The sequence below is a fragment of the Ceratotherium simum genome, chromosome 8 (genome assembly GCF_057802395.1).
Source record: "Ceratotherium simum simum isolate JZ-2026a chromosome 8, ASM5780239v1, whole genome shotgun sequence".
Lineage (NCBI taxonomy): Eukaryota > Metazoa > Chordata > Mammalia > Perissodactyla > Rhinocerotidae > Ceratotherium > Ceratotherium simum.
The window spans coordinates 1,444,472-1,470,073 of NC_141907.1; the positions used below are offsets into that span (position 1 = coordinate 1,444,472).

The following is a 25,602-nucleotide window of genomic DNA, read 5'->3' on the forward strand; positions in this document are numbered from 1 at the left end:
ATCTACCCCCCAGTCGTAACACCTCGACCTTGGCTAAGCCCCCTACCTGACCTGCCAGGGCCTCTGTGCTAGCTAGGCCAGGCAAGGTCCCTACCTGTGCTCACCACCTTGAGGTCCCGCTCACCTGGAGGATTGGCTGGCTCCAAGAGGTGCCAGGGGAGCTAGAGAGTCCTCCCGGGGACACTGATCCTGAGTGGGCCTTTGCCCAACGCCCTGGACCACAGCTTAACAGCTTCCTCTCGCCAGGGAGGGTGGAGGCTGCCCATAGCTGCAGCCCCCTGCCACCCTGCTGCCTTCAGGACTACTAGTGGGGTAGGGTGGGGCTTCCTGGGCTTCCAGGGACCACAGGGCCCCCATGTCTCTGCCTGTCATAGGAGCAAGCACGGACTACCCTGGAACACAGGAATTTCCAGTTCTGGTTGGACCCGTGCGGGCGCTCCTTGACCCTGCCAGGCTGCAGCCTATAGGATGAGGTGAGGGGTCTGTGGGGGGAAGCTGATGCCCGTGCAGTGGCCCCAGGGGCACAGAGTGTTGCCACAACCCGCTGGAGGGAAGAGCGAGGTGGGAGGAGGGAGCCTTTACCAGAAGAGTGGAGACCACCAAGGGAGCAGTGGCGAGCCAGCTTTTCCTGCAGCCCTTCCTGGGTGGCTCTGAGGTGCCTGCTGGGCCAGAGCCCTCCACCCGAGTGACAGGGATGGGTGACAGGAACATCTCTGGCCCCGCCCGGGTGGTCTGCACATGCTTCCAGGACTCCCACTTCTCGTTATTCCTCCATCTTCCTCACCACCCTAGAGGGGCCTGGATCTGGAAGTCTTTTCCTCACAAGGACCTGGAGCCCCTTCCGAGAGGTGACCAGCCAGGAGTGGGGCTGGGACTGGGCTCAGCATGCCCTGGGGTGCACCTGGGGCAGGTGGGGGCGGCCCTGGGTGGAGGTTTGATGACACACCTTGCCAAGCCTCGAGGGGACACCTGGCCCAGCACCCTCAGCCCCTGAGGACACCCAGTGTGGCTTCTCACCAGGCAGATGGGCCATGCCTTATCACCCAGGGTAACTTGGCTCCTTGGCTGGGCAGGTCAGGAAGGGCAGCTGTCTCGGGGCCAGGTGCTGCTGGCAGGGCTGGGGCTGCACCCTCCATCCTGGCTCTCTTGCCCCTTGGGGAGTGGACTCTCCTCTCCCACCTGGGCAGCTCTGGCTGTGTGTGTGCAGCTGGGGGAGGCCTGGCGGGGCTGAGCGTGACTGCTTGGCTCCCCACTCCTTGCCCCTCACCTGCAGCTGCAGCTCCAATGCCGGCACATGCTGCAAGGACTCCATGGTTCCCCTGACTAGAGCTGGGACAAAGGGAAAAGAGAGGGGGCATGAGAACATCAGGCCCCAGCCCTGCCCCTGCCCCACAGGCTCCCCGGTTGCTTCCCGAGTCCACATGATCATCTGCACTAGTTGGTCTGGCAGCCCCCGCGGTGCTCTGTGGCTGGTTCCGGCTCCCACTGGCCATGTCCACAGCACAGGCTTAAAGGCGCCTTAATTGCTCCAACCATGGGTCTCCAGGAGTGAGGAGAGCCCTCCAGGCCCCAGAGCAGTGCTGTAGCCCCAGCCCCTCATTTCTCTGCTGTTGGCCAGCACCACTCAGCCTCAGACTCAGCTCGGCCAGCGGCCTGGCCAGGCAGGGTGGGAGCAGGCGCCATGCCAGGGCCTCCAGCTCTCTGTCCAGAGGCTCTGGGGCTGGGAGGAGGGAGGAGCACAGGGCAACCCATGCTCCCTGCCAAATTCCCTGTGAAGTTCCAGGTAATGGTAAAGCCCCTAAGGGCAGCTCCATGGTGTTGGCAGTTGGCCCTGCCATGGGGCCTCGGTCACCATGGGGCAGTAGCGCTTGGGCTCTGGGAAAGAGAGCAGCCTGGGTTGGGGGATGGTCAGCTGGTTCAGTGTTTCTCAGAGTTTGAACTCTTTTGCCCCTTTGACAAATGAATATTTCATCCCATCCTACTAAGTCATCTGACATTTCAGTACACAGATTGCAACAGAAACAACCAAAGACCAGGGGGATGCTGCCTCGTTCTCCGTCCTCCACAGCCCCAGAGTTAACTGGCCGACTCCCTGGGGCACTGGTCTCTGGGGTGCAGGAGCAGGGCCAACAGCTCCCCAAGACCCACAGATCCTGACTCTGTGCCCTCGTTTTCTCCTCTGTGCTGTGCAGAGGGCTCTGGCAGCGGCAGGAGGAGCTGGTCACTGTGGCTACTGCCATAGGGCTTTCAGGGCAGCAGGTGGGCAGCATGGCCCGCAACCCCTATGGCCCAGTGTGCACCTCAGGGAGCCCTGCAGAGGGGCCCTGCAGGGGTGTGCAGGGGCTTCTTACAGGGAGGAGTCGGGACCTCGCCCCTCTCACCCTGCTGGGGCTACACTGGGTGTGCAGACAATGCCAGGTCCTCCTATGTGTCCCCTCCGTTGTGTAACTGACCGAATGAGTGACCCCAAGCAACCGCTGCACAGAGGGGCAGTGGCTGCGCAGAGCAGCAGTGACTGTTGAGCTCAGCTGGCTCTCAGCCCAGGAGTCTCCCTGCAGGTCACCCCGCCCTCTCTACCCTCCACCATACAGCCCGTGAGGGCAGGGTCCCTGGTCCTGGGAGCTGCCCCATAGGCTGCTGGCAGCCGTGTCTCGACCACCCAGTCCCTCAGAGGCAGCCACAGGCCCAGCCCAATACCTGGTTCACCTGTCCCACAGTCCCTGGCAGTGTCGTGGCCAGGTGGTGCCTCCAGAGCTGCCGGCCGGCCTGAGGGCCCCGAGTGCCGCAGGAAGCCACAGGGAGCTGCTCCTCACTGCCTGCGGCATCCAGGGGCTGGCCCCGAGAACACGGGGAAATAGGCTGTCCCTAAGAAGGCTCCCTGTAGATTTGGAACTTTTCCTTTATTTTTTAAACCAACAGCTGAGCACGTGTCAGACCCATCAAATGGTTACAGGGGTGGGTTTGTTTTCAGGCCCATTATCTCCAGTTTCGAGTGACACAGCCCCCCTGTAGGATGGGGTCCCCACTGAGGATGGGATCCCTGCTGTAGGATGGAGTCTTCACTTAGGATGGGGTCTCCACTGTGGGATGGGGTCCCCACTTAGGATGAAGTCCCACTGTAGGATGGTGTCCCCACTGTAGGATGGGGTCCCTGCTGTAGGATGGGGTCCCTACTATAGGTTGGGGTCCCTGCTGTAGGATAGAGTCCTCACTTAGGATAGTGTCCCCATTGTAGGATGGGGTCTCCACTTAGGATGGGGTCCCCACTTAGGATGAGGTCCCCCTGTAAGATGGGGTCCCCACTGTAGGATGGGGTCCCTGCTGCAGGATGGAGTCCCCACTTAGGATGGAGTCCCCATTTAGGATGGTGTCCCCACTGTAGGATGGGGTCCCCACTTAGGATGAAGTCCCCCTGTAGGATAGGGTCCCCACTGTAGGATGGGGTCCCTGGTATAGGATGGAGTCCCCACTTAGGATGGAGTCCCCATTTAGGATCGTGTCCCTGCTGTAGGATGGGGTCCCCAATAGGATGAAGTCCCCCTGTAGGATGGAGTTCCCACTTAGGATGAGGTCTCACCTTAGGATGGGATCCCCACTTAAAATGGGGTCCCCACTATAGGATAAGGTTTCTGCTGTAGGATAGGTCCCCACTTAGGATGGGGTCCCCACTGTAGAATGGGGTCCCTGCTGTAGGATAGGGTGCTTGCTGTAGGATGGCGTCCCCCCGTAGGATGGAATCCCTACTTAGGATGGCGTCTCCACTGTAGGATAGGGTCCCCACTTAGGATGGGGTCTCCACTGTAGGATAGGGTCCCCACTCAGGATGGGGTCTCCACTGTAGGATAGAGTCCTCACTTAGGATGGGGTCCCCACTTAGGATGGGGTGGCAGGGCTAGGGGAGGGCTTGGCTAGTTGTCACATGGAAGCTGATCCCAAGGCTGGCATCCAGCCCTAATGCCCACCCCTGCATTCCCTTCCCAACCCCTAATGGGCTCCCCTACAGGTCTGCAAAGACAGGGAGGGGCACTATGACTCCTGCTCTCACCAGGGAGGCCAGAATAGGAGTGCCCTCCCCCACCATTAGCGGTTGTATTAGGGGGAGAAGGTCCTGGCCCTCCCTGAAGACTGAGTGGGGGATCAGGTGGTTGCTGGCTTCAAAGAACTCCTGAGGGCTAACTGTGACAGCTCCTAGAGGGGGCAGGGCGAGACCCAGGCTTGGAGTCCACACTGAGCTTGGGGCATCAGCCACCTGAATACCCCAACACTAACCCCGTTGCAGCTCCACAGCCCGGCCCCTCACTAGCCTGGGAGGCCCTGATGCCACCCCTCCACCTTTACAGGGCCCCTGTGGCTGAGGCCTGGCCCCACAGTAGAGCACTTTGCATTCTCTGAGGGCTGCTGGCCAGGGCATGGCCTCTCTGCGCCTTTCAAGGGTTCCCACCCAGGCTGGCCCCTCTGCCTGCCAGGGTCCAGGTGACATGGGCAGGGAAGGGGCCTGTGAGCCCCCTGTGAGCAGACACCAGGCCAGACACAGGGGAATGCTTTAACTGTTCATGAAACAAAAAGTGGCCCTGTGCTACCCTGGGCTCACCTGCAAACTCAGGAATCTGTGAATCTTCCACTTCAAACAGCAACTCATCATGAATTTGGGCAACCAACCTGGAAGACACAGCAGGGGAGGGAGTCACCCTGCAATTCATGCCTTCAAGACACCAAGCTCTGTCTGCCCAGCAAGGGGGGGTGTCAGCTGGGGGGCACCTGGGGTGCTGTGGATGGTGCTGGCCCATCCTCCAAGGTTCTGGCACAGTGTGCCTGAGAGGATGTGGCTCAGTAGGGAGTGGGAGGACCTAGCTGGGGGCCTGCTGCCTGGGGTAACCCGTGTCACCAGGACAGCCCCCAGGGAGGAGGGGGCACAGATTAGAAGTGACTGGTGAGTAGAGGCAGAAGGCCCAAAACGAGGGGCCATGTGATCCCCTGTCTCATCCTGGCCCAGGGAACCTGATGAGGGCACAGTGGGGCTGAGCATTTCGTGTCTCAAAGTCTGAGCAGAAGTGGAAGAAGAGCCCCCCTGGACCGTTATGGGGGCAGGGCCCTGACATGGATTTAGGAGGAGGATCTCGGCTGACCACTGGGTATGGGGCCTGCTGTGAGGGGGAGTGAAGATGAATCTGGGATGTGGGGGGCTCTGGGGAAGCTGGGGGCATCCCCCCATTTTGAAAACTAGCTTAGGGAAGGTGATGGGAGGGACAGTGCCCCAAAAGTTTACTTTTGAAGTTAAAGAAATACTTAATAAAACTTGGAAAGTATATCAAAATTCTAAAGTGCAAAACAAAAAATCCCATATCTCCCCAGACCCCCTTGCGTCCCCCCCAACCCCACCCCAGGCTCCAACAGACAGCACTTGGGAAGCCTGGCCAGGACTGGACATTCACTTCTTCCCGCAGAGTCAAGGCCACACTGTGTGCACAAGACCTCAGCATGTCCCTGCTCATGGGTCCTGGCCCACAGCCTGGGCACCTCGCTGCTGCCCCCACCTGGTCACTTCCTGCCAGAGACCCGCCCTCTCCCTGCTGGGCTCTGGGCCTAGCGGCTGAGCCCCATGGACTCCATCACAGGCTGAGAGAGGTCGGATGCTCATTCCACCTCCCTCCACTGGGCAAGTGCCCGTACTGGAGGCTGCCCGGGCTCCATGCCCCCACCACCCCTAGTGTGTCCCCACCCTTCATGAGCAGACCCCTCTCTAAGCCCCCTCAGGTACCCCCTCAGGGGTGTCTGTCCCTACCTGCTTCAGTAAGGAGAGAAAGTGGGAGATGGGGGCATGGACGCTGTAGGGAAGGGAAGGAGGTGTGGGGGCAGGGGTCTCGGGAGGGCTTAGACTCAAGTGACAGGGGCTCGCAGGTACAAATGTGTGCATGGGGCAGGGATGGAGCAAGGGGGACATCCCCCTTGAGTGATCACCCCCAAGAGTGATCAGCTCTTGAAGCTCCATGTTGGCCGCACAGAACACAGCTGTAGCTGGATTTGGCCAGCACGTACCAGACTAAAGTACCAGGGCTCTTTAGTAGGTGGGATCTGGGTTGGCAGACAAGGGTGGCTCACCTGTCCTCTCAGGGTGGGGGGAGGTGTGGTGTGGGTGACCCACAGGACGGTCTTGAGGACCTGTAGCCCTCCAGGAAGGATAGTGGGCATCAGTGGGGGTCCCTCATGCTCTGCTCTCTGCATGACCTGGTCTTTGTCTCCAGGACTTTGCCTTGCGGGGCAGGGGGCACATCTGGTTTTTGCTGCCTGTCCATGGCAGGCACAGTGCATGCAGGAAGGGGCAGGAGGCAGACCACCCTGGGTAGTGGAGCTATGGGACCAGAGGCACCAGGAAGCCGGGACGGCACAAGGAGGCCCATCGGGCAGTGGTCATCATGATGGTGAGCCCTGACTGGGGGAGGGAGTAGCTCTTCAAACCCAGTGTAGAGATGGGCTGTGCTGGCACTTTCAGTAGAAGATGTGCAGGACTTTGGAGCAGAGATTTATAGGTGTCCACCCTGATCCATTCTTCCTCTTTCTTTGTCATTGGGTGGGGTGGAGATGGGGCTGTGTCCCCAGCTACAAACATTTCCCAGGGCTCTATCTCAGATGGGATGGCCCCTGAGGTGTATACTCTCCAACTTCCAGGAAGGCTCTTTAAAGGGCTGACTTAGCCGGGGGTCAGGTACCCTTTTGACCATCACTACCTTATCCTTTTGCCTATAAGGCACGATGGCTGGAGCAGCCACCTCCATTATGGCACCAAGAGGGAAAGGGCCAGGAAGCTAGAGGGACCTTAGTCCTGCTGCCCTGAACCTTTGAACCAGTCAGCAACTGTGGTGCTCTGGACTTCTCATGATGGGAAAAGAATCCACCTTTTGGAGTCTGAGCTGCTACAGCTGGGCCCATGTTACGAGTGGCAAGTGCACATCTTCACGGGAGTGAATCCACAGAACATCATGCTGGGCCCAGACCATGGCGCAGGCTGCCAGCCCACAGGCCCCCGTGGCTGCCCCTCAGGGAAGTGTCCCTGTATGTTATGTGCAGCCTCTGGCCAAAGGCTCTCGGTACTGCTCTTCCAGAAGTCAGACGAGGCGGGCAGCATCGGCATTTGCCTTCTTAAACTAACTTCAAGGCCTCTGGTGGAGTCTTCAGCTTCCAAAGGACTTAGTTTTCAAATGGGCAGAAACCTCACAATAGGCACTTGTAACTTTTTCCAGATTTAGCAGAAACAGTTTTCACACTTCTTGAAATCACATTGTGAAATTCTAAGCTGCTGGTGTGGCAGCAACCTAAGAATAGGTTTGAACTGTTAGTCACTTACACATTACTCTCACAGCTGACCGTGACATTACCATATTCCTACCTGGAAATTGGGGCACAGGAAAGAAGGAGAACCAGAGATGCCCCTGCATGGGGCAGATGAACACGGGTGTCAGACCCTGTCGTTTCCCAGAAGCGAGCTGACTGCTAAGGTAACTTCCCACCCCACTGTCCTGCACCAGGAAGAAGTAACTGAAGCTGCATAGAACCGCGATCCCGTGGGGGAACACTCTGGAAAAGGCTAACCTCGTCTCCCTGTCTGTGGCCTGCCCGGGGCAGCTCCCCTCCGGGTGCCCCACAGTCCCTCTGTGCCCATCACAGTCAGGCCCTGTAACCACTCCTTGTCTTTCCTGCCCTCAGGAGCAGGGCCCAGGAGGTGCTGGGGACTCTGCCTGCCACCCTTTTGTCTTGGGAAATCCAGGAGCTGCTGCCCCTCACAGTCCATCGAGGCAGCTTCTCCCTGCTGGACTGGCCCTCTCACCTTCCCTGGGCCCCAGGCACCTTCTCTGCCACTTTCTGAGGCTGAGAGCAAGGGCCCCGGGTGCTGAGCTAGGCCTGGCCACGGGGTAGCCCAGGGTTGCTGCTGCATTGTAAGGTGGCCAGAGGTCAGAGGTTTGCCCCCATGGTGAGTAGATGACCCCATCTTCCGCAGACGCTCCTGCACCTGCCCAAGGGCAAAGGAGCAAGTGTCTTCCTGAGGCCGCCACTGCCGTCCTGAGTGGGGAGTCGGGGGGCTCCTGGTCCTCTCCATGGAGGCGCAGAGAGGGGAGAAGCTGCAGGTTGAGGCAGGAGGCCCGGTGCTGGTCTAGCTCTGCATGAACTTGGACACATTGCAGCATGCTCTGAGCCTCAGTTTCCCCTTCTCTACACTCCGGTGTTGGAGCCAACAGTCTCTGAAGCTTCTTTCCAGCTCTGACACGTTCTAACACCCAGAAAGGCCTTTTCATAGACGTCCCATGTCAGAAGAGACAGAGAGGGGAGCCTGCATTGCCTGGCCCTGGCAGGCCCGCAAACACTGACAACTAAACCAATGACCAGTGGGTTGTCTGGGCAATGGCAGGGCTTCAGGTCAGAAGCTCACCCGGCCTTCCTGCTCTGGGCCTGTGGGCAGCAAGTAGAGACTGTCCTGTGGCTCCAGCCCACAGGGGCACTTAGGGGTGATTGGATGAGGCTCTTGGGGTACCTGTTCCTGTTGTATGACCATGAGTCCTCCAGTGATGCACTTCACTCACACTGTTTCAGGCAGATACAAGCTCACACTTAGCTGGTGTCTGCCGCTTCTAGACACAATCCAGAACCTTTTCTATTACTCAGGAGAACAACTCAAGTTCACAAAACACAGAGTATGAAATACCCCACCAGAGTATAAAATTCCACACCAATCTGTTTTATTTTCTAAAACAACACAATGCATTTTGTTATGAAAAGCATTTCCTAAAGACAATAAAGGGTTGATGATAGAAAGATGGCCAGCCGTGTTGTTAAATTCCTGGGTAAGAATAGTTTATGCTCAGCTCAGGACTCTGTCACCAAAAAAGACCCCAGAGCCTCATACACCAACTTCCTTTTCCAACTACCAACTCCACAAAAACCGAAAATGGATCAGACTTTTCTAGATGTACAAGACCATAGGTGCAGAACAACCGTTTGGCCTTTGGTTCCTGCCAAGATGGTGAGCTAGCGCAGCCTGCTCATAGCCTCTCCCAAATTTACCCTACAGAAACTACAGAAATGAGCAGGATGCATGGATTCAGAAACTAATCAGAAAACCATGAGGAAACCCGGGGATCACTAGCTGGAGGCCTCTAGCATTGGCGTGTGCGTGCTGGGGAGGGAGCAGATGGCAGCGAGAGGCGGCAGGAGAAACTCAGCGAGAGGAAAGCATTTTCCATTCTGCTCTTGCCTCTCGCCTCCCAGAGTTACTGCAGAAATCAGAGCCGGCAGCCCAGCGCCCAGTACAGGCACCAGCAGGGTAACTGGGGCAGTGCCTGCCGGGTCTCAGGCATCAAGCCCTCCACCCCTCCCCGCCAGGCCCCTGGCTCCTCCTCATGCTGCTTCTCCCCATGTGTAAGGTGAACCCTGGACCAGAGGAAGTGCCTGGTGCAGGGCTGCAAAATGGGAGGCCCACAGTGCTTCTGTGGGGCCCGGAGATCATCCCTTCCGTTCTCCTTTACTAGGACGCCACCCCATAGTCCCCAGGGCAGGGCCTTGCCTGGTGCACACTTCTGTACAAAGTTGCTGAAATCACCAAAAGAACATAGGGTCCAAAGTAGAAACGAACAGTAGGAAAAATGTGAAGAAATATAGGCGATGGCTTCTTAAAGAAAGAGGGGAGACCTCAGACAAGGAGAAACCATGCCTTGAGAATGTGAAATGATACCAGAAGCCAAGAGTAAATTGTAAGCTCACATGGAAAAGGGGGGCCACAGGCAAGCAGGGCCCTGTGTCCAGAAGGTTGCGGGAGGAGGAGGAGTCCAGCTGGTCTCTGTGCTGGCGACAGGACCCGTGGGGATTTGGGGGAGTAAGCAGGACTCCCCTCGGGGTGGGGGCCAGTGAGCTTCACATTGTGTAGTCTAGAGAAGCTGCTGCCTAACCTTGCCATGAGCTTGAATTCCTAGCGGTGGACATGCTGACCCACCTGGGAAGGGTGTGTCTGCAGGGACAGGCCCATGCTGGCCTGCTGGAGGCCACCTCCGACACGGGCCAATGTACATGGGACCAAGGAGGGAGGGAGCCAGACCTTCTGGGGGCGGACACGCTCACTTCTCTGGGGGACTTCTAGGTTAGCCACCAAGAAGGGATCCTAAGATTCCAGAGGAGAACCCACCCCTCCCACCTGCACCCAGGGCCAGGACTCCGGTGGCCAGGGGTGGGATTGTAGGGGGGTGGTTCTAGGCTGGCAGAGGCTGGGCAAGGGCTCCTTGTCACTCAGCCACCCTGACGCTCAGAGCATGTGTCCCATGGGGAGCGACTGAGGCAGAGACAGAGACTGGACAGGGCTGTGGCCCAGAGGCAGCCGTGGTGGAGCCCTCACCTTCAAGGTGCGTCTGAACATTTGCTTTGGGGGCAGAGACGGCAGCAAGGCAGCAGGAGCTGAGTGTCCGGCACACTGACTGGGTCGTGGCAATAACGGGGCAGGAGTGGGGGCAGTTTGGAGCCCCTGTGCCCTGTCTGAGGGGCTGTGGGTTCCATCCACCTCCAGGGTGGGCAGCTGCATGTGGTGCCCCTTGGGCTGTGCCTGAAGGGGTTCAGACGCATGTGAGAGAAGGGGCCTGGGGAGACGCACTTCTGCACCAGGTGAACCTCCTCAAGAGACCTCATGGTTTGCCGAGGTGAATGGCCTATTGTTACTGCAGGTTGCCTCAAGCAGGCCCTTGGGCGCCTTGCCCAGGCCCAGCCCAGGAGGAAAGGGCTCTCCCGGAAGTGCTGAGAGGAACTCAGGCTCAACGGGGTCCCTTTGCTTGGGGGTTGGTGAGCTTGTCAGAATCAAGATCCATGGATGGGAAATGGCAGGCATTGCTTCAATCCTGGGAGGTGCGTGCACGCAGGCCAGCCACAGAGTGTCGACTCACAGGACAGCAGGTCTCCCACCCAAGCCCGGGGAAAGGCAGGCCCACGCGCTAGTCTGGGCCCTGGGCAGGCTGGCCACTCACTCACTGACCTGGCTGTCAGGGTGGGGGAAGTAGCTACTGCAACGAAGATGTGGATCATAGCCATCTTACAGAGGTCCGCGGCCGAGCCTGTGGGGCACAAGAGGTTCTGTTTCATGAATAGTGTGAAGCCCAGAGCCCCACAGCAGGGACTCAGCTAACAGGGACTGCCCAGCACGTCCAACCTAGGCTGGCTGTCTTAGTTTTCTACGCTGTGTAATGCACGACCCCACATCCAGCAGGTTACAACCACCCAGATCTACCATCTCACAGTTCTTGCAGACCAGGAGCCCAAAATGTGTGGCCAAGTCCTCTGCTCACAGTGTCATAAGCTGAGATCAGTATGTGTTCTGGCCATGCCCTCATCTGGAAGATCGACTAGGGAAGACTCACTTTCAGGTGACCTCAGGTTGTTGGCAAAATTCATTTCCTTGCAGTGGAGTGACTGAGGTTTCTGCTTTCCTGCTGGCTGTCAGCTGTGGGCAGCTCAGCTCCTTGAGGCGGCCCTTGGGTCCTTGCCACAGGCCCTCTCCCCAACAAGCAGTTTGCTCCTTCACAGCCTGCAGGAGGGCATCTGCTGCTGTGAATCTCTGACTTTGACTGCTAAACCTCCTTTCAAGGGCCCACCTGATTAGGTCATGCCCCCCTGGGATAACCCCTCTTTTGATTAACTCAAAGTCAACTGATTATGGACCTTACTTATATCTGCAAACCCTCTTTTGCCATGTAACATGACCTAATCATGGGAGTGGTATCACAGCATATTCCACCACACTCGGGGTGCACACATGAGGTGCAGAATCTAGAATTCCGCCTACCACACCAACTAGCAGAATGACCCAAGCATGGATCTGGGCTCAGTCCCAGTTCCCACTACCCCCCAGCTCTGTGGCCTTGTAATTTCATTGATCCTCAGCTTTCTAACATACAGAATAGGGCTTTGATACAGCCTCCTAGGTTTTGGTAGGGATAAATTACATCAGTCAGGCATTTATTTATCTAACACTGGGTCAGGCACCCTGCAAGGTGCTGGCCAGTGGAGGGCACATGCCTATTCCAGTGCCAGGCACACAGTAGGTGTCTTAACTGGTTCTGACCACGGGAAACAGACTGAAGTTCAGGTTTCCAGTGGCAGTTTTAAATTGCTTTAGCTGTTCATGATTCCTGAGGTAAACGAAGAAGTACAAGTCCTCAATGGACCGCCTTCCTCCACTGCAAGGCAACGGCCCCAGAATACTGATTTGCTTTTTCCCCACAAGCGTGGCAGGAATGCTGGACATGGAAGTCTCGTCTCCGAGGCGGAACTGCTGGCCGTGAGGGGTCTCAGGGCCATGGGAACCCTCTGCTGGGGACAGGTTGTCAGGATGCTTGCTACTTTAGGAAAAGTGCACAGAATGGAGAAACAAGGAGTAGGAAGACAGGGTGGAGAGAGAACAGAGCGTGGGTGAAGGGGAGACCCAGGGAGGCGGGCGCGCCATGGCTGGTCTTGTTGGCTGACGTGTCTGCCTACGTGGAGGCAGAACTTTCTGGCTGGCACTGCTTGTCCCTGGCACCTAGTTCATCTCAGCACAGATGTTTGTTAAGTGGATGCCTGGCAAGTCACTTGTTCAGAGACACAGATAACACAGGGTGGCGGCTCAGCTGGTAGATGAACCAGCCATCCATGGTAGCTCGATTCTGTGGCCAAGCCTCCTAGTCAGCTTCTCACATGAACATATCTTGTGGGCAATTCTTGCTGGAAGAACTCTCTAAAATAGCTTCAATACCACCTTGCACACACGTCGCACACACCTAGTGAACACGCCCTGCACACACCTAGTGAACAGAGATACGTGGTCCTGACCCTACAACTTCCTCACACATGAGAACCCACCTTAGAATCGGAGCCATCTCAGGATTTGGAGGGCTGTCACTGTCCTCAGCTTTTGTCTGGGTGGTCACACCAGGAGACAGGACTCAGGAAGATTCTATACTGAGCCCAGCCCAGATCCTAGCAATCATCCTGCCAGCTGCTGCCATCTTTCCCGTTCTCCAAGCAAAGCACAGAGGCTGAGTCTGACTGGGCAGCGCCGCACATCTGCCTCTCTATAGGATCTTCTGGGGACCTGACCTTCGTCCTGCACCAGTCCAAGCCTCCTGCTCTGCATCTGCTGGGGTCCCTGCCCTCTCTCTTGTTGCAGAACACCACTCTGGAGGCAGGGTGGCATGGCAGGTGCCCTGGGACTGGAATCCTACCTCCAGGCTTCCTCTCTGGGCCCTGGGGGGCCTCGGTTCTCCATTTGTGACCTATAGGATCACAGATGGGGGTGGTGCCCAACCCCCAGGTTACCCTCACAGGGGTAGCTCATGCACGGCACGCAGTGTGGGAAGCCCCTGATTATAGCTCTCTCATTTCACCTCCACGCAGAGACTTGAGCTATTTGACTGCTGCGCCTAAAGACGATTACGGAGTTTTCATAACTAGAGGCAATGTGTCGTACTCTTTCAGCCCGCTTCCTGCTGAAGGCTGCGGGATATGAGGGCACGCTGGGTTTTGGACGTTGAGGTCTTACACCTGCCAGGCATGAGGGGGACAATGGAGAGCCCCAGGCCAAGAGTCAAGGGACTGAGCTCCAGGCCTGGCCTAGTGCTGGCTGGATAGACTCCTAAAGCCTTGGTGTCCCATTTGCAGATACAGGGACAGCATTGCTTCAGACAGTCTCTTGGGGGAAATATCATAACTATAAAGATGACCATGTGCTGAGCACCTGCCATGCACCAGGCATTATTTCACTAGCACCTCCTGACAGTAACATGGAGAACAGGAGCAGGAAATAGTGTGACAATAATCTAGTGGGTGTCACCCGAGAAGCAAATGGATGCAGCAGGCAAGCTGAGGGGCTCTGGGTACCTTGCACCACGAAGTTCACCGCCTGCCGCTCTGCTTGTGCGCGGAGCTTCTGGTCTTGTGCACGGATCCTTGGCAGCGGTCTCCTTCTGCCCATAATGGACACCACATAGCCTAGGTTATGTGAAGGAAAAGCAGGAGGAGAGGCAGAAACAAACAGGCAGTGTAGTGCTGTGGTGGACACCACCCTTTGTGGGCACAATTTCCCTCCGATTATGTCCAGGGGCCCCAGCAGGACCCCTCCCCGCTGCAGCACTGAGTCAGAGCGCTGCCAGGAGCTTCACCCAGAGGCCTCCTGGTCTGTCTGTTCGGCAAGTGGGTTCTGTGGTGGGAAAGCAAGGACAGCAATTGGGTGGCCTTCACTTACCTGGTGGCACATTTTTGCACTCCTTTCTGACTTCTAGCTGTGCTTAGATGTGACATAGGACAAGAGAGGGCAGTTTTTACACTATAGAGTTTGTAAAAGCCACTTATGGGACTTGGGTACAGAAGTAATTCCGTACTGTGGCAGCTGGAATGGGGAAGAAAAGCATTAATTCATATTCCATTTAAGGAGGGGTTGATGGTCTAAGTTGAAGGCCATATCCTCACACATGAGGGCAGATCCAAGTTTCGTGGGGCCTAAAGCCTCCATAATTTGGGGGTCTTTTTTAAGAAAATGAACACGAACATGCTGCCTTGGTTGAGTATATTCCTGACCAGTGATGACTTCCGTTTTACTAGGTGTTGGTGAGAACTAAATCCCCCACTTATGACTTTACATGTCTGAGGATTGGAAGAATTTCCCACATATATCATAATTACAAAAATGACAATGGATTGAGCGCCCACTGTATGCTGGGCAATATATAATTAAAGTCTCTTAAGAGTGACTGGCAGGGAGGACAGGGAGAGCCTGTGCTTCTGACTGGGTACATTCTAGTCTCTGCCTTTTAACATGTCTAGTGATTTTTGACTGAATGATGGGTATTGTGAGTTTTCTGTGTTGAGTGCTGCAGTTTGGTGTCTTCCTTTCAAGAGTGTCAGGTAGATCTAGGTTACTTGCTGATCGCCTGATTCTTTTGAGGCCTGTTTTTAAGCTTTGTTAGGATGGGTTTAGAGTAGTCTTTAATCTAGGGCTAGTTTAGACCTACTACTAAGGTATGACCCTTCTGGGGTCTCTACTGAATGTTCCAGATGTCCAGGAAGGACTCTCCACTTCGATGGTCAGAATTCAAACATTTCCTTGCCCTGTGTGAATTCTGGAAATGTTCAGCCTACTGCTCCCTGGAAATTATTCTGCTTAGTCCTATGGAGTTCCACTCTCTTCACGTGTATCTTAGTTATTCAAAAACAGAGGAATCCTCTGAAGATTTATGGAGTGCTTTCTTTGCACAGCTCCCTCCCCTCTGATACTCTGACTTGTAAAATCTAGCTGCCTCTGCCTCCCCAATCCTAATCCTTGTCTCTTCAACTCAGTGAGACCACTATAATCTGCTTGGGTTTCCCTCCTGCACTATGGTCTGTGCCTCTAGACACAGGGAGCTCAGAGGGCTCACCTCCGTTGTTTCTCTTCTCTCAGAGACCAGAGTGATACACTGCTCAAGACCCAGTACCTGAAAACAATTGCTTCATACATATTGCCCAGCTTTCTAGTTGTTTATTGTGGGAGGAAAGTCTGAACCCAGTTACTCCTTTGTGGCCCAAAGTGGAAGCCCCTGCTCCATACATTTCATTTTAAGTTTTTTTTTTTTTTTTTTTGAGGATCAGCCCTGAGCTAACATCCATGCTAATCCTCCTCTTTTAGCTGAGGAAGACCGACCCTGAGCTAACATCTATTGCCAATCCTCCTCCTTTTTTTTCCCCCCAAAGCCCCAGTAGATAGTTGTATGTCATAGTTGCACATCCTTCTAGTTGCTGTATGTGGGACGTGGCCTCGGCATGGCCAAAGAAGCGGTGCGTCGGTGCACACCCGGGATCTGAACCCGGGCCGCCAGTAGCGGAGCGTGCGCATTTAACCGCTAAGCCTCGGGGCCAGCCCAGCTCCATACATTTCAAATCTTGTTTCTCCTCTACTTGATTCTTGTAGTGTTGGTGATCATAATTACTGTTCATACTGTGAGCTTATCTCTAGCTCTGTACCCTCATGTTGCTCAGGGAGTGGTCAGGGGTGGAAGGAATGCTCCTGGAAGCCATTCCTATGCCAGGATAGTTACCATCCTTCAACCATACATGGAAGGAGCAATAAACCACAGGAATATCTACATTGAAATCTGAATTAAATGAGTCATCAACTTGACTTCCCCTTAGCTGGATTCCAAAAATGGCTGTGGCCACTCCGATGCCACCTGGCATTGAAAGGAGTACGATGGGGGAAGCTGGAGAGGAAGTTAGTCGATCGCAGTTAAAATACCTTGCTTTTGCCAAGGTATTAGTCTTAGTTGATTACAGTTCAAATATCTTGCTTTTGCCAATTTTACAAAAGATGTGACCATGTGCACAGGGCCTTAGGAGGGGCCCTGAATCTTCAGCTTCATCAACATCATGGTAAATCTGACTCGTCCACCTGTTCCAACTCCAGGCAGGTCAGGTCTGCATGCATGGAGAGCACATGCTCACACCTGAGGGCTTGACCCAACCCTCCACATGACCTTCTTCACTCCTCCTTTCTGCAGTTGTTAACTGCCTCGTTGGCATCTCTGACCTGTGGTTCTCCCTCCATCCCACCTTTTACTGAGCTAACACTCCTGTCACCTCTAGACTTATTCCCAGGTGCTGGCTCTGACTTCAGTCTCTCCTCCCAATCTCTTTTCCACACTATTGCTGGAATAATTTGTGAAAAACAAAACCCAGGTTCTTTCCATGGCTTGTGGAGTGCCACTCAGTGTCTGGGCTCCACATCTGCCCACCTCCCCACCTGCCCACCCTGGGCACCACTCCTGGTTCTTCCTGGCTTTTCATGTCTCGGCTCAGGTCTCACCTCCTTGTGAGGCCATGGCTAACAGCATTCTCCAGGGGCCTCCCTCTGTTCCTCTCTGCCTCGGTGCCTTGTTTGTTTCTTTCACGCCCAGGATCCCATCTTCCTAACACTGTCTGAAGATACTTGTTTACTTGTGGGTCACCTGTCTCCCCCTGGATTATAGCTCCAGGAGAGCAAAGAGCTCGTATCCCTGGCATCAACACAGTGCCTGACATGAGGCAGGCACTCAACAGATGTTTGTGGAAGAATTCAATGATCGTTTGAGTATTTCTTTACAATGTCCACCCAGAAGTGTAATTGCTGGGTCAAAGGGCATGCATACTTCACATCTGGATCTATAAGCCCCATGGCCCTTCAAGGAAGTTAAGTACAAGGAAGGGATGCAGAGCCGAGTAGCAGGGGAGGGCGCTGGCTCTGGGCCCCAGCTGCCTGGGGGTGGGTCCAAGCCAGGCACCACCCGTTAGGCTGTGTGAACTTGGGAAGCTACTTAACCTCTGGATGACTCGTTTTCTTCATCTATAAAATGGGAATAATGATACTGCCCACTTTTTAGAGTTGCAGTGAGGATTACATAATAAGTCAATTTATGGAAGGCCATTGAAATTGTGCCTATGGTTGGTGCTACACAAGTTCCTGCATTTTTATTGTATTTCCATTTACAATGATGCTGGCTCCATATACTCTCATCAACACTGGGTTCTATCACTACTTTAACATTTCAAAATTGATAGTATTTTATTTTTCCCAATTGTGGGGCTCCTGGGTCCAGGAATGGTCAGGGCCTGTGGGGCTTCAGCGAGGATGCAGGTGGCGGGGCTCACTCCAGGGGAGCTCGAGACATGTTAGATGCTCGCCCAGGGATGGAAACAGTTTGCTGGCTTTCTTGCGGCCCGCACCAAGGCTGCAGGGAGCTGAGTGCTGAGTGTGCCCAGTGCAGGAGGATCCCACGTGGGCTAGTGCTGGGACACATGGTCAGGCCCAGGAGGAGCCTGTGAAGGGGCCCCTGGAACTTAGGGGCTTGTGCACGGGCTCCAGAGAGAAAAGTCATCGTTGAGCTGCTAGGAGAGTCCAGGAAAGCCTGGACCCTGAGGGAATGTGCTGGAGCCATTGGGGAAGGTTGGCCACCGAGGCTGCTTCTCCAGCTGACTATATTTTTCATTCTCGAGTGAGTGCTGGGTTCTCTGCTTTCCCTGTACCTATCCTGGATCCTCTTTCCTGTCATCTAGTTCATGAATTTCTGCTCTTACATGTATTTTCTTCCTTCTTCTGTCTGTAATTTACTCTGCTGCTCTTTTCCAAGCGTCTTGTGTCAAACACAACCCATTTATGTTCACACATTTCTTTCTTTCTTATTAAAATACTCTCACAGTATTCCTCCATCTCTAAGTGAGCTGTCAGCTTGGCCATGTCTCACAGTTTCTCATATGAGATACTTTTACTGTCATTTATTCCTAAATGTTGTAATTTTCTTGAGACTTCTTTTTTTAATCCTAAGTCTTTTAGGAGTGCAATACATTTCCAAATATGTGGATGGATGGCCACACATATGGATAGATATAAAACTACCTTTTTATTCCACTGTGGTCACAGAACACGTCCTATTTGATACTTTCTGAAATTTGTGACCAAATTGTGGTGAAATTTTGTAAATATACCATGTGCTTTTCATAAGAAAATACGCTCTCCATTTTTAGGTGCAGGATTTTATCTCTCTCAGTCTGTCTATCCATCTGTCATTTTCTAACTCAAGCTTGTTAGTTTTGTTTCCTCAAGCAGAGCCTGGCTCTGGACCCTTCTCACATGGAGGCTTTTGGTCCCATTTATCCAGCAGGGGCTGGACACTCACCTAGTTCTCACCTACCCAGCCTCCATCAACCTAGCTCCACCCATCAACACACTACCCTCCCATCTGTCTACCCACCCACTGGAGGAGCAGGGGCCAGGAGACCACCCAGCTGCTGCAGGCCAGGCATGGGAGAGGGAGAGGGGCCAGCCAATGGTTTTGGCTGCAGCTGGCTCACCTGTCTGGTGACACTGGGTAATAGCTGCTTGGGCAAAGTCCTTGATTTTCTTGTACTTCTGCAAAAAACTCTCCAAAAACCGGGCAGCTTCCTGAACAGTAACTCCAAGGCAAGCAGCAAGCCGCTCTTTCCCTGTATGAGCAGAAACACTTAAGATGAGAGGCAAGCCCTAACTCACACTCAGTGGGAACTGAGAGCACAAGCCACCAGGCAATGACCGCCATAGAAGTAAGCCAACAGAAGGGCTCTCAGAAGACTCGGTGAGTCAAGGTCCAGTTGGCACCACTGTCTCTTCTGATTGGTCAGGATGGTGTTGGGTTTGGCTTTATACCTGAGTGCTAGATGCTGGTCAACCTGGACTGGGGCCTGTTAAACATTTATTTATTCAACAATATTGACTGAGTGCCTGGCAGGTGCTGCAGGTGAAATGTGAATGAAGTAGATACAGTCCCTGATCTCAGCCTCTCCAGAGGGAGACCTGATTCCAGAACTAGGGGAAGCTGGAGAGGGGCACAGAGGAAAAGAGGAAGGGAAATTCTATTACCAAAATATGAGAAAATGGTACCTGGGAACTCCCATCTTTGGGATTTTTATTCTGAGACAAACATTTTTGGTCCAGACCAATATTTGGTTCCTAGAGGATGCAGGTGTTCTTGTGAAGCTTCTTATAGCAAAGTCTCTGGTCGGGACAGCACCTCAAGTTCTGGGATGGCACCCTAAGTTCCAGCGCAGCTAGCTGGGTACATGTGCTGGGACCACACCGACCTGGGTCTGTGTCCAGGCCTATCACCCACGGGAGGTTCTGCAGGGCCTTGGGGGAAGTTACCTGACCTTCAATAAACCCTGTTTCTTCATCTATGAATTAGGAACACTAGTCCTTATCCCCAACGGTTGTTAAGAGAACCCCATGAGCTGAGGCAGGTAAAGCTCCAAGCAGAGCCTGGCTTCTACTTGGTACTCAATATGGAGTCATTCTCTCCTATTTTCCTCCAGAAAAGAAAAATAATTTAAATAGAGAATGAGGAACCTATGAGGACAGGCATGGGAGCCTTGCTGGACAGCAGGATCATGGGCAAAGCCCTGGGCTTCTAGGGGCTGCATCGATGCAGGGAACCCCAGAGAGACAAGTGGCTAAAGACCTGAATTCCTGGGAGAGCATGACCAGGACCAGGAACGGGCTTGTTGTCTTCTGCACGGGGTCAACCCGGGGGTCACACTAGAGAGTACTCCAAGGGGCTTTCAGACAACATGGCCCAGGAACCACAGCCAAGGGGGTGGAGACGTGGGGTCTGTGAAGACCATAGAAGAGACCTCTGAAGGAATGCAACTGATTGACCTCTCAGATTCTGTCCTCTCTTCAGCCAGGCTACTCCTGGCCCTGGCCAGCTGATGCTTCCAGTGGTTCTAGCCAGAGTGCTCACATCTTGGGAGAGTGATGGGGCAGATGTTTGCTTCCATTGCTTGGCCAGGAAAAGTGGGAAAGGCTGGGGTGCGCTGTGATTCCCAAAGTTTCTCCCCAAATGAAAAAACTCCAATTTCCCTTTTAGGGCTTAATTAAGACCGTATGATAGCTTCATGGATACATTATACTGAAACAATACATCGACAACTCTTTCTTTCTGTGACATTCCAATCATTGCTCCTCAGCTATGGCAGTCTAATGGAAAACTCCATTGGCTTTCAAATAGAAATCAGATGGTGGCTAGACACTTCAGGCTGGTCTGGCCAGGTGGGACCTTGAGTCTTCTTCTCAGCCAAGTCCTTTGTCATATTCTAATCTGCTGTTAAGCCCAGTCAGTGAATTTTTATTTCTGATATTGAAGTTTTCAGTTTTAGAATTTCCATTTGGTTCTCTTTAATTTCTGAGATTCCCCTTTTTTCATTCATTATGAGCATATTGTCCTTTACATCCTTGAGTATGGTTATAATAGTGACTTTAGAATCCTTGTCTGCTAATTTCAACATCTAGGTCATCTCCGGATCTGGTTCCATGATTGCCTTTTCTCTTGAGTATGGATCAAGTTATCCTGTTTCCTCATATGTTTAGTAATTTTGAATTGTATCCTGGATATTGTGAATGAAATGTTATAGACACTCTGGATTCTGTTATGTTTTTCTCAGGAGTACTGATTGTTTTTTTAAAGGGGGCAGTTAATTTGGCTGAAGTCTAACTTCAAACTTCATCCCCTGGCAGTGGGCAGCAAGTGAAATCGCAGACCAGTCCTTTTAGCCTTTGCTGGGCTGTTTGAAGTCTGCCCTACTTATGCATGGTTAGGGGTCAGCCACAGATCTGGGCAGAGTTCACACCCAGGATTTGGTGTTCTCCTTTGCTCTCTTCTTTCTGAGATTTCTCCCTTCACTTTCCAGATTCTCTGGTTGCTTCACACTTGGTGCTCTGGTTCTTTAAGCTAGTAAGACTATGGGTTTCTATCAGAGTTTTAGCCACTCATAGCACTGACTAAGGTTTGCCTTCAGGTGAAGAGCTATAAAACGGGAAGCTCACATTCCTTCCTTCCAAGTGTCAACCCACCTCCAATTGCTGTCTGCTTTTGGTCACTTTTCAGTACCTTTAGGTAGTTGTTTATTATATTTTTTCAATACTTTATAGTTGATATCTGTGGGACAGTGGTCTGATGGGAGCTACTTGGCCATTGCCAGAAGTCACATTTCTTCTTCTCAATATCTATGGCTGAGAAAGAATTCTTTTGCTTTCTTCTATAGAGCTGTTGGGATATCTGAAGGGCAAAGTCTCTATACATGAAGAAAGCCTATTTACAAGAGAAGCAAATGAAGTGGCAACTCCAAAAGAAGCAGAGACAAAGACTGAGATGGAGATAGAGGGTCCAGTCAGTTCTCCAGACCCTGGATTCTTGCTCCCTTGCCAGTGGGTCTCGTCACATTCAAAGGCCACTGTCACCCTGCCCCCAAACAGGACAACTTTTGGCTCTGTGAGGGCTTCTGTTCTATGCCTCCTGTAGATTTGCCACAGGCAAATCTTCTTCTCCCACAACTTACTTTCACACTTCGATTCAATTGATCAGGTTTCTCCTGTTTAAGTTGTAATCATACACAGACCTGTCTCCCCGAAAGCATCCCTGAGAGCAAGGATCCCCTCGGGGGGAGCATGAGGTGCTACTCATCTCTAAATCCTATATGAACACACAATTTGACTTTTCCCACAGATGGCTAATTACATCCTGTGTGTGTGTGTGTGTGTGTGTGTGTTACCATTTTAACTTTAGGAAGACAATCTTCACTCTCTTTTCTCCAAGTGCTCTTTCACCCCATGCATAATTGCTAACAGTTTCTCACTCTTGTTTGTAGTTCTAGGCCTAGCGAGTGACTGGCAGAGTGGGCCTCCAGGAGTGCTGGCTGGTCTAACTGGAACAGACAAAGGCCCACACGTCCTTCACAACTCAGCCCAGGTGTTGCTGCTCTGGGCAGTCTGCCCACCTCTCCCAGCCCTATCTGGCCAGGGGCCCTCCTCTGGGCTCCCTTGGCCCCAGCAACATTCCTGAACATGCACTGATCACTCAGGGTTGTCCCCTCAGGCCTGTTCATGGGTCTCTTCTGACAAATGCCTTCCCCCATGGTCCTCCTGGTGCCCAGTGTGGAGCCTGGCATGTGGCACACACTTGGTGATGCCTGTAGATCAAATGTGACTGGATACGGAAGCAAACTTAAGAAATATCAAACAATTTGAGAAGAATCAAGTGTTAAACTGACTCTAACAGCCATAGGAGCTCAGAGTAAGACCAGAGAAGTCAGGAGTTGCTTCCTGGAGGAGGTGACTCTTGAAGGGTTCAGAGGGGGCCATCAGTAGGACTGGGGTTGGGGGGGCGGGGTGCACCATTAGCTGGCAGGTGCTGAATTCACTTGACTGAAGGAGGAGCAGTCAGCCCCCGGGTCAGCGCTTTGGGTCAAGCCCCCCCAGGTAAACAGCTGCTCCACAGCTCTGCGTGCTTGCTACCGTTTCTGGTAGGAATAGCTCTCCCCTGGCAGTGGCCTGGCAGGTCCTAAACATCGGGAGAATGAGTCTGAGGGAGGTGTGGTGACCAGGCTGCCCCACAGGCCCCAGGAGGACTGCACAGACATGGTGCCCCTTTTGAGCATCTTCTCTACTTATTTCACAGTCCTGCTTCTCCTTCTACTGTCTCTCATCGTAGTCTTCACAACAATCACGCCACCTGAAGCTATGCCTCTGCCACATGCCCCCAGCATTCAGAGCAGCAGCTTCCAGACCCCTCAGTGGCACGTTTATGTGAAAACATATCATTGCCACCCATGAAAACTAGCTGATTGAAAGCCCTTCTCTGAATTTCCAAAGGGTCCCTGGCAGCCTAGAAGACCCAACATGTTCACTTGACAAGACTCTGGTCTCACACACGAGGAGGACAGGTGCAGCCCCGTGCCGATGCTGGCAGATGCACAGTAATCTAGCTGTCAAGCTGGACGGTGACAATGGGAACAGCAGAAACCGAGGCTTGGGGTGGGAACCCTGTCACTGTCAGGGCTAAAAGCAGACAAATTACCCTTTTCGCCAACATCACAGCTAATGACTCACTGCTTATTTACAAAGTGGAGTTCTTTTTCTCCCCAGAAAAAAATAAAGTGAATGCTCTAGAAGGTGCCAAACCAACAGAAGCAAAGACTGACTTTAGGTGCATCGGGGAGCAGTGGGAGAGGGGTGCATCCTGCCGTCCTCATGAAGCCCCACATGGGCGCTCAGCACAGTCACCCTCTGTCCCTCTCTCCCAACTGGATCTGAGGTGGTGGTCCCACCACCCCACAGAGCTGCCCGGTCTTGGCGGTGTGTACTGGCATACCACTGAACTGAAGGAGGACCCAGATGTGGTGGCAGATGCTAAAGATGAGAGTTAGCTGGTGCCAGGTACTGCTCTAACTACCCTACCTCTGCATTAACTGAGGAGGTGATTGGGGCAGAGAGGTGGAAGGCCTTGTATAAGTTCACACAGCCAGGAGGGGACAGAGTCAGGACTCTAGCCTGGGCTGCCTGGCTGGGGAAGCAGAGGCAACGTTCTGCCTGCAGAGCCAAAGCTAATGGTAGGTCTGTCATATGTGATTCTGGAGCAAGGACGCAAGGTACCCAAATCTAACATAATTTGGCAGAACGCTGCCTTCCCTGCCAGACTGAGACCCAGGAAGGCTCCTGAGCACGGCAGAGAGGCGGCCCAGAGGAGGAGATAGACCAAGCAAGTCTGAGGAGCAGGAACCCAATGTCATCCTGCTATCTCTCACTAAATTCAGTTTTTTAAAACAAAGTCTCTCAGTCTGTTTCCCAAAAACTATGTACATAAAATGTTTTCGAAATTAGGGCTGAAAGACTAGCAAATTCATTAATTTGTTCACTGAGTATTTATTGTACACCTGCTTCACATCGGCAGTGGGCAGCGCTGGCAGAAGCTCCTGCTTCATGGAGCTGGTTCGGGTTGGGAGAGTGGGACGGTGACCAGATGAGCACATCAGAGCTGGCAGGTGCTCTGGAGAAAAAGAGGCAGCGAAGAGAATAGAGAGTGCTGCATGGAGGGCGGGCAGGGACCAGAGGCTTAAAAAGGGGCATGTGGCAGACTGACTCCTGCCTCCCCCGGAATGTGGGCAGACCTGTCACTTGCTTCTAACCACCAGAGCACGGCAAAGGCGCTGGGAAGCATGTGACTGTGCGATTATGTTACTGGCATCTCTCCTTCCCTTGCTGGCTCTGAAGAACGAAGCCGCCATGCCTAGGCTCTGCTTACATTGGGAGGCCCACATGGCAAGAACTGAGGAGCTGACAGCCAGCAAGAGACTGAAGCCTGCTAAAGTGCATCTCCTCAGTCGAGTCTCAGAGAGACCACAGCCCTGCTGACACCTTGACTGCAGCCCTGCAGAGGACCCAGCTAAGCTGTGCCTGGACTGCTGACCCACAGACACTGTGAGATAATGAATGTGTTACACAGAAATGGAAAACTAACACAGTGGTCAAGGAAGGCTGAGAAGGGGACAGTTGAACGAAGATCTGGAAGAAGTGAAGGGGGAGCTCTGTGGATGTGGGGGCTGGGCTTCCAGCAGAGGGAACAGCAAGTGCAGAGCCCTGCAGTGGGAGCCGGCCTGGCTGGTTTGAGGTGGGTTCCAGACTCATCACAAGGAGGTCACTTACTGCCCCAGGAAGAGGTACTTTGGAAGCATGTCAAATGGCACCACAGTCACGCTGGAGAAGTGCGAGGTGGCTCTTATGTATAATTGACTGTGCGTTTGCCCAGATATTCTTGTACTGGAAGTTTTTTCAGTTTTGCTGCCTTTCCTTGAATGAACAAAGGGTTTCCACGGCTGGGAGATGAATCCTCTTCTTAGAGTTTTTGCACAAGCCCTGATGCTCAAAGCAGAACTGATACAAGGGAGAAGGAGGTCCTCACAGGTCTGGCCAACAGCCAGATGGACCCTTCCTTAAGGAAGGGCTGGCTGCCCATAGCCCTCCTGACCCTCTCCCTTGCTCTACCAAGGGGACATCAGGTTTCACTGATTCAGCATGACCTAGAGGGGGAAAAGAATTTAACAACCCCAGACAGCCCAAGGTCAAGAAGTCAAAGAAGGAGGGAGAGTGAAAGGGAGCACAAGACCTGCTCTGCCTTGGGTCCTGGGGCTGGAAAAGGAGGGCGAGGGGAACAAGGGCGAGGATGATGGGAGGAGAAGGAGGGAGAAGGGAAGGAGGAGGAGGTGGGGGAGGAGAGGAAGGAGCGTTAGAGT

The 25,602-nt window shown here is 53.5% G+C and overlaps 1 protein-coding gene across 1 annotated transcript in view; it reads right to left on the reverse strand.

The window, feature by feature from the left end:
• The window catches only part of POLN (DNA polymerase nu), a 188,540-nt gene that overhangs the window by 633 nt on the left and 162,305 nt on the right, over positions 1-25,602 (reverse strand). Inside the window, 5 exon segments of the mRNA XM_014788829.2 lie at positions 1,268-1,329; positions 4,592-4,659; positions 11,003-11,081; positions 13,882-13,992; positions 18,859-18,990. Coding sequence (XP_014644315.2) covers positions 1,268-1,329; positions 4,592-4,659; positions 11,003-11,081; positions 13,882-13,992; positions 18,859-18,990 — 452 coding nt within the window.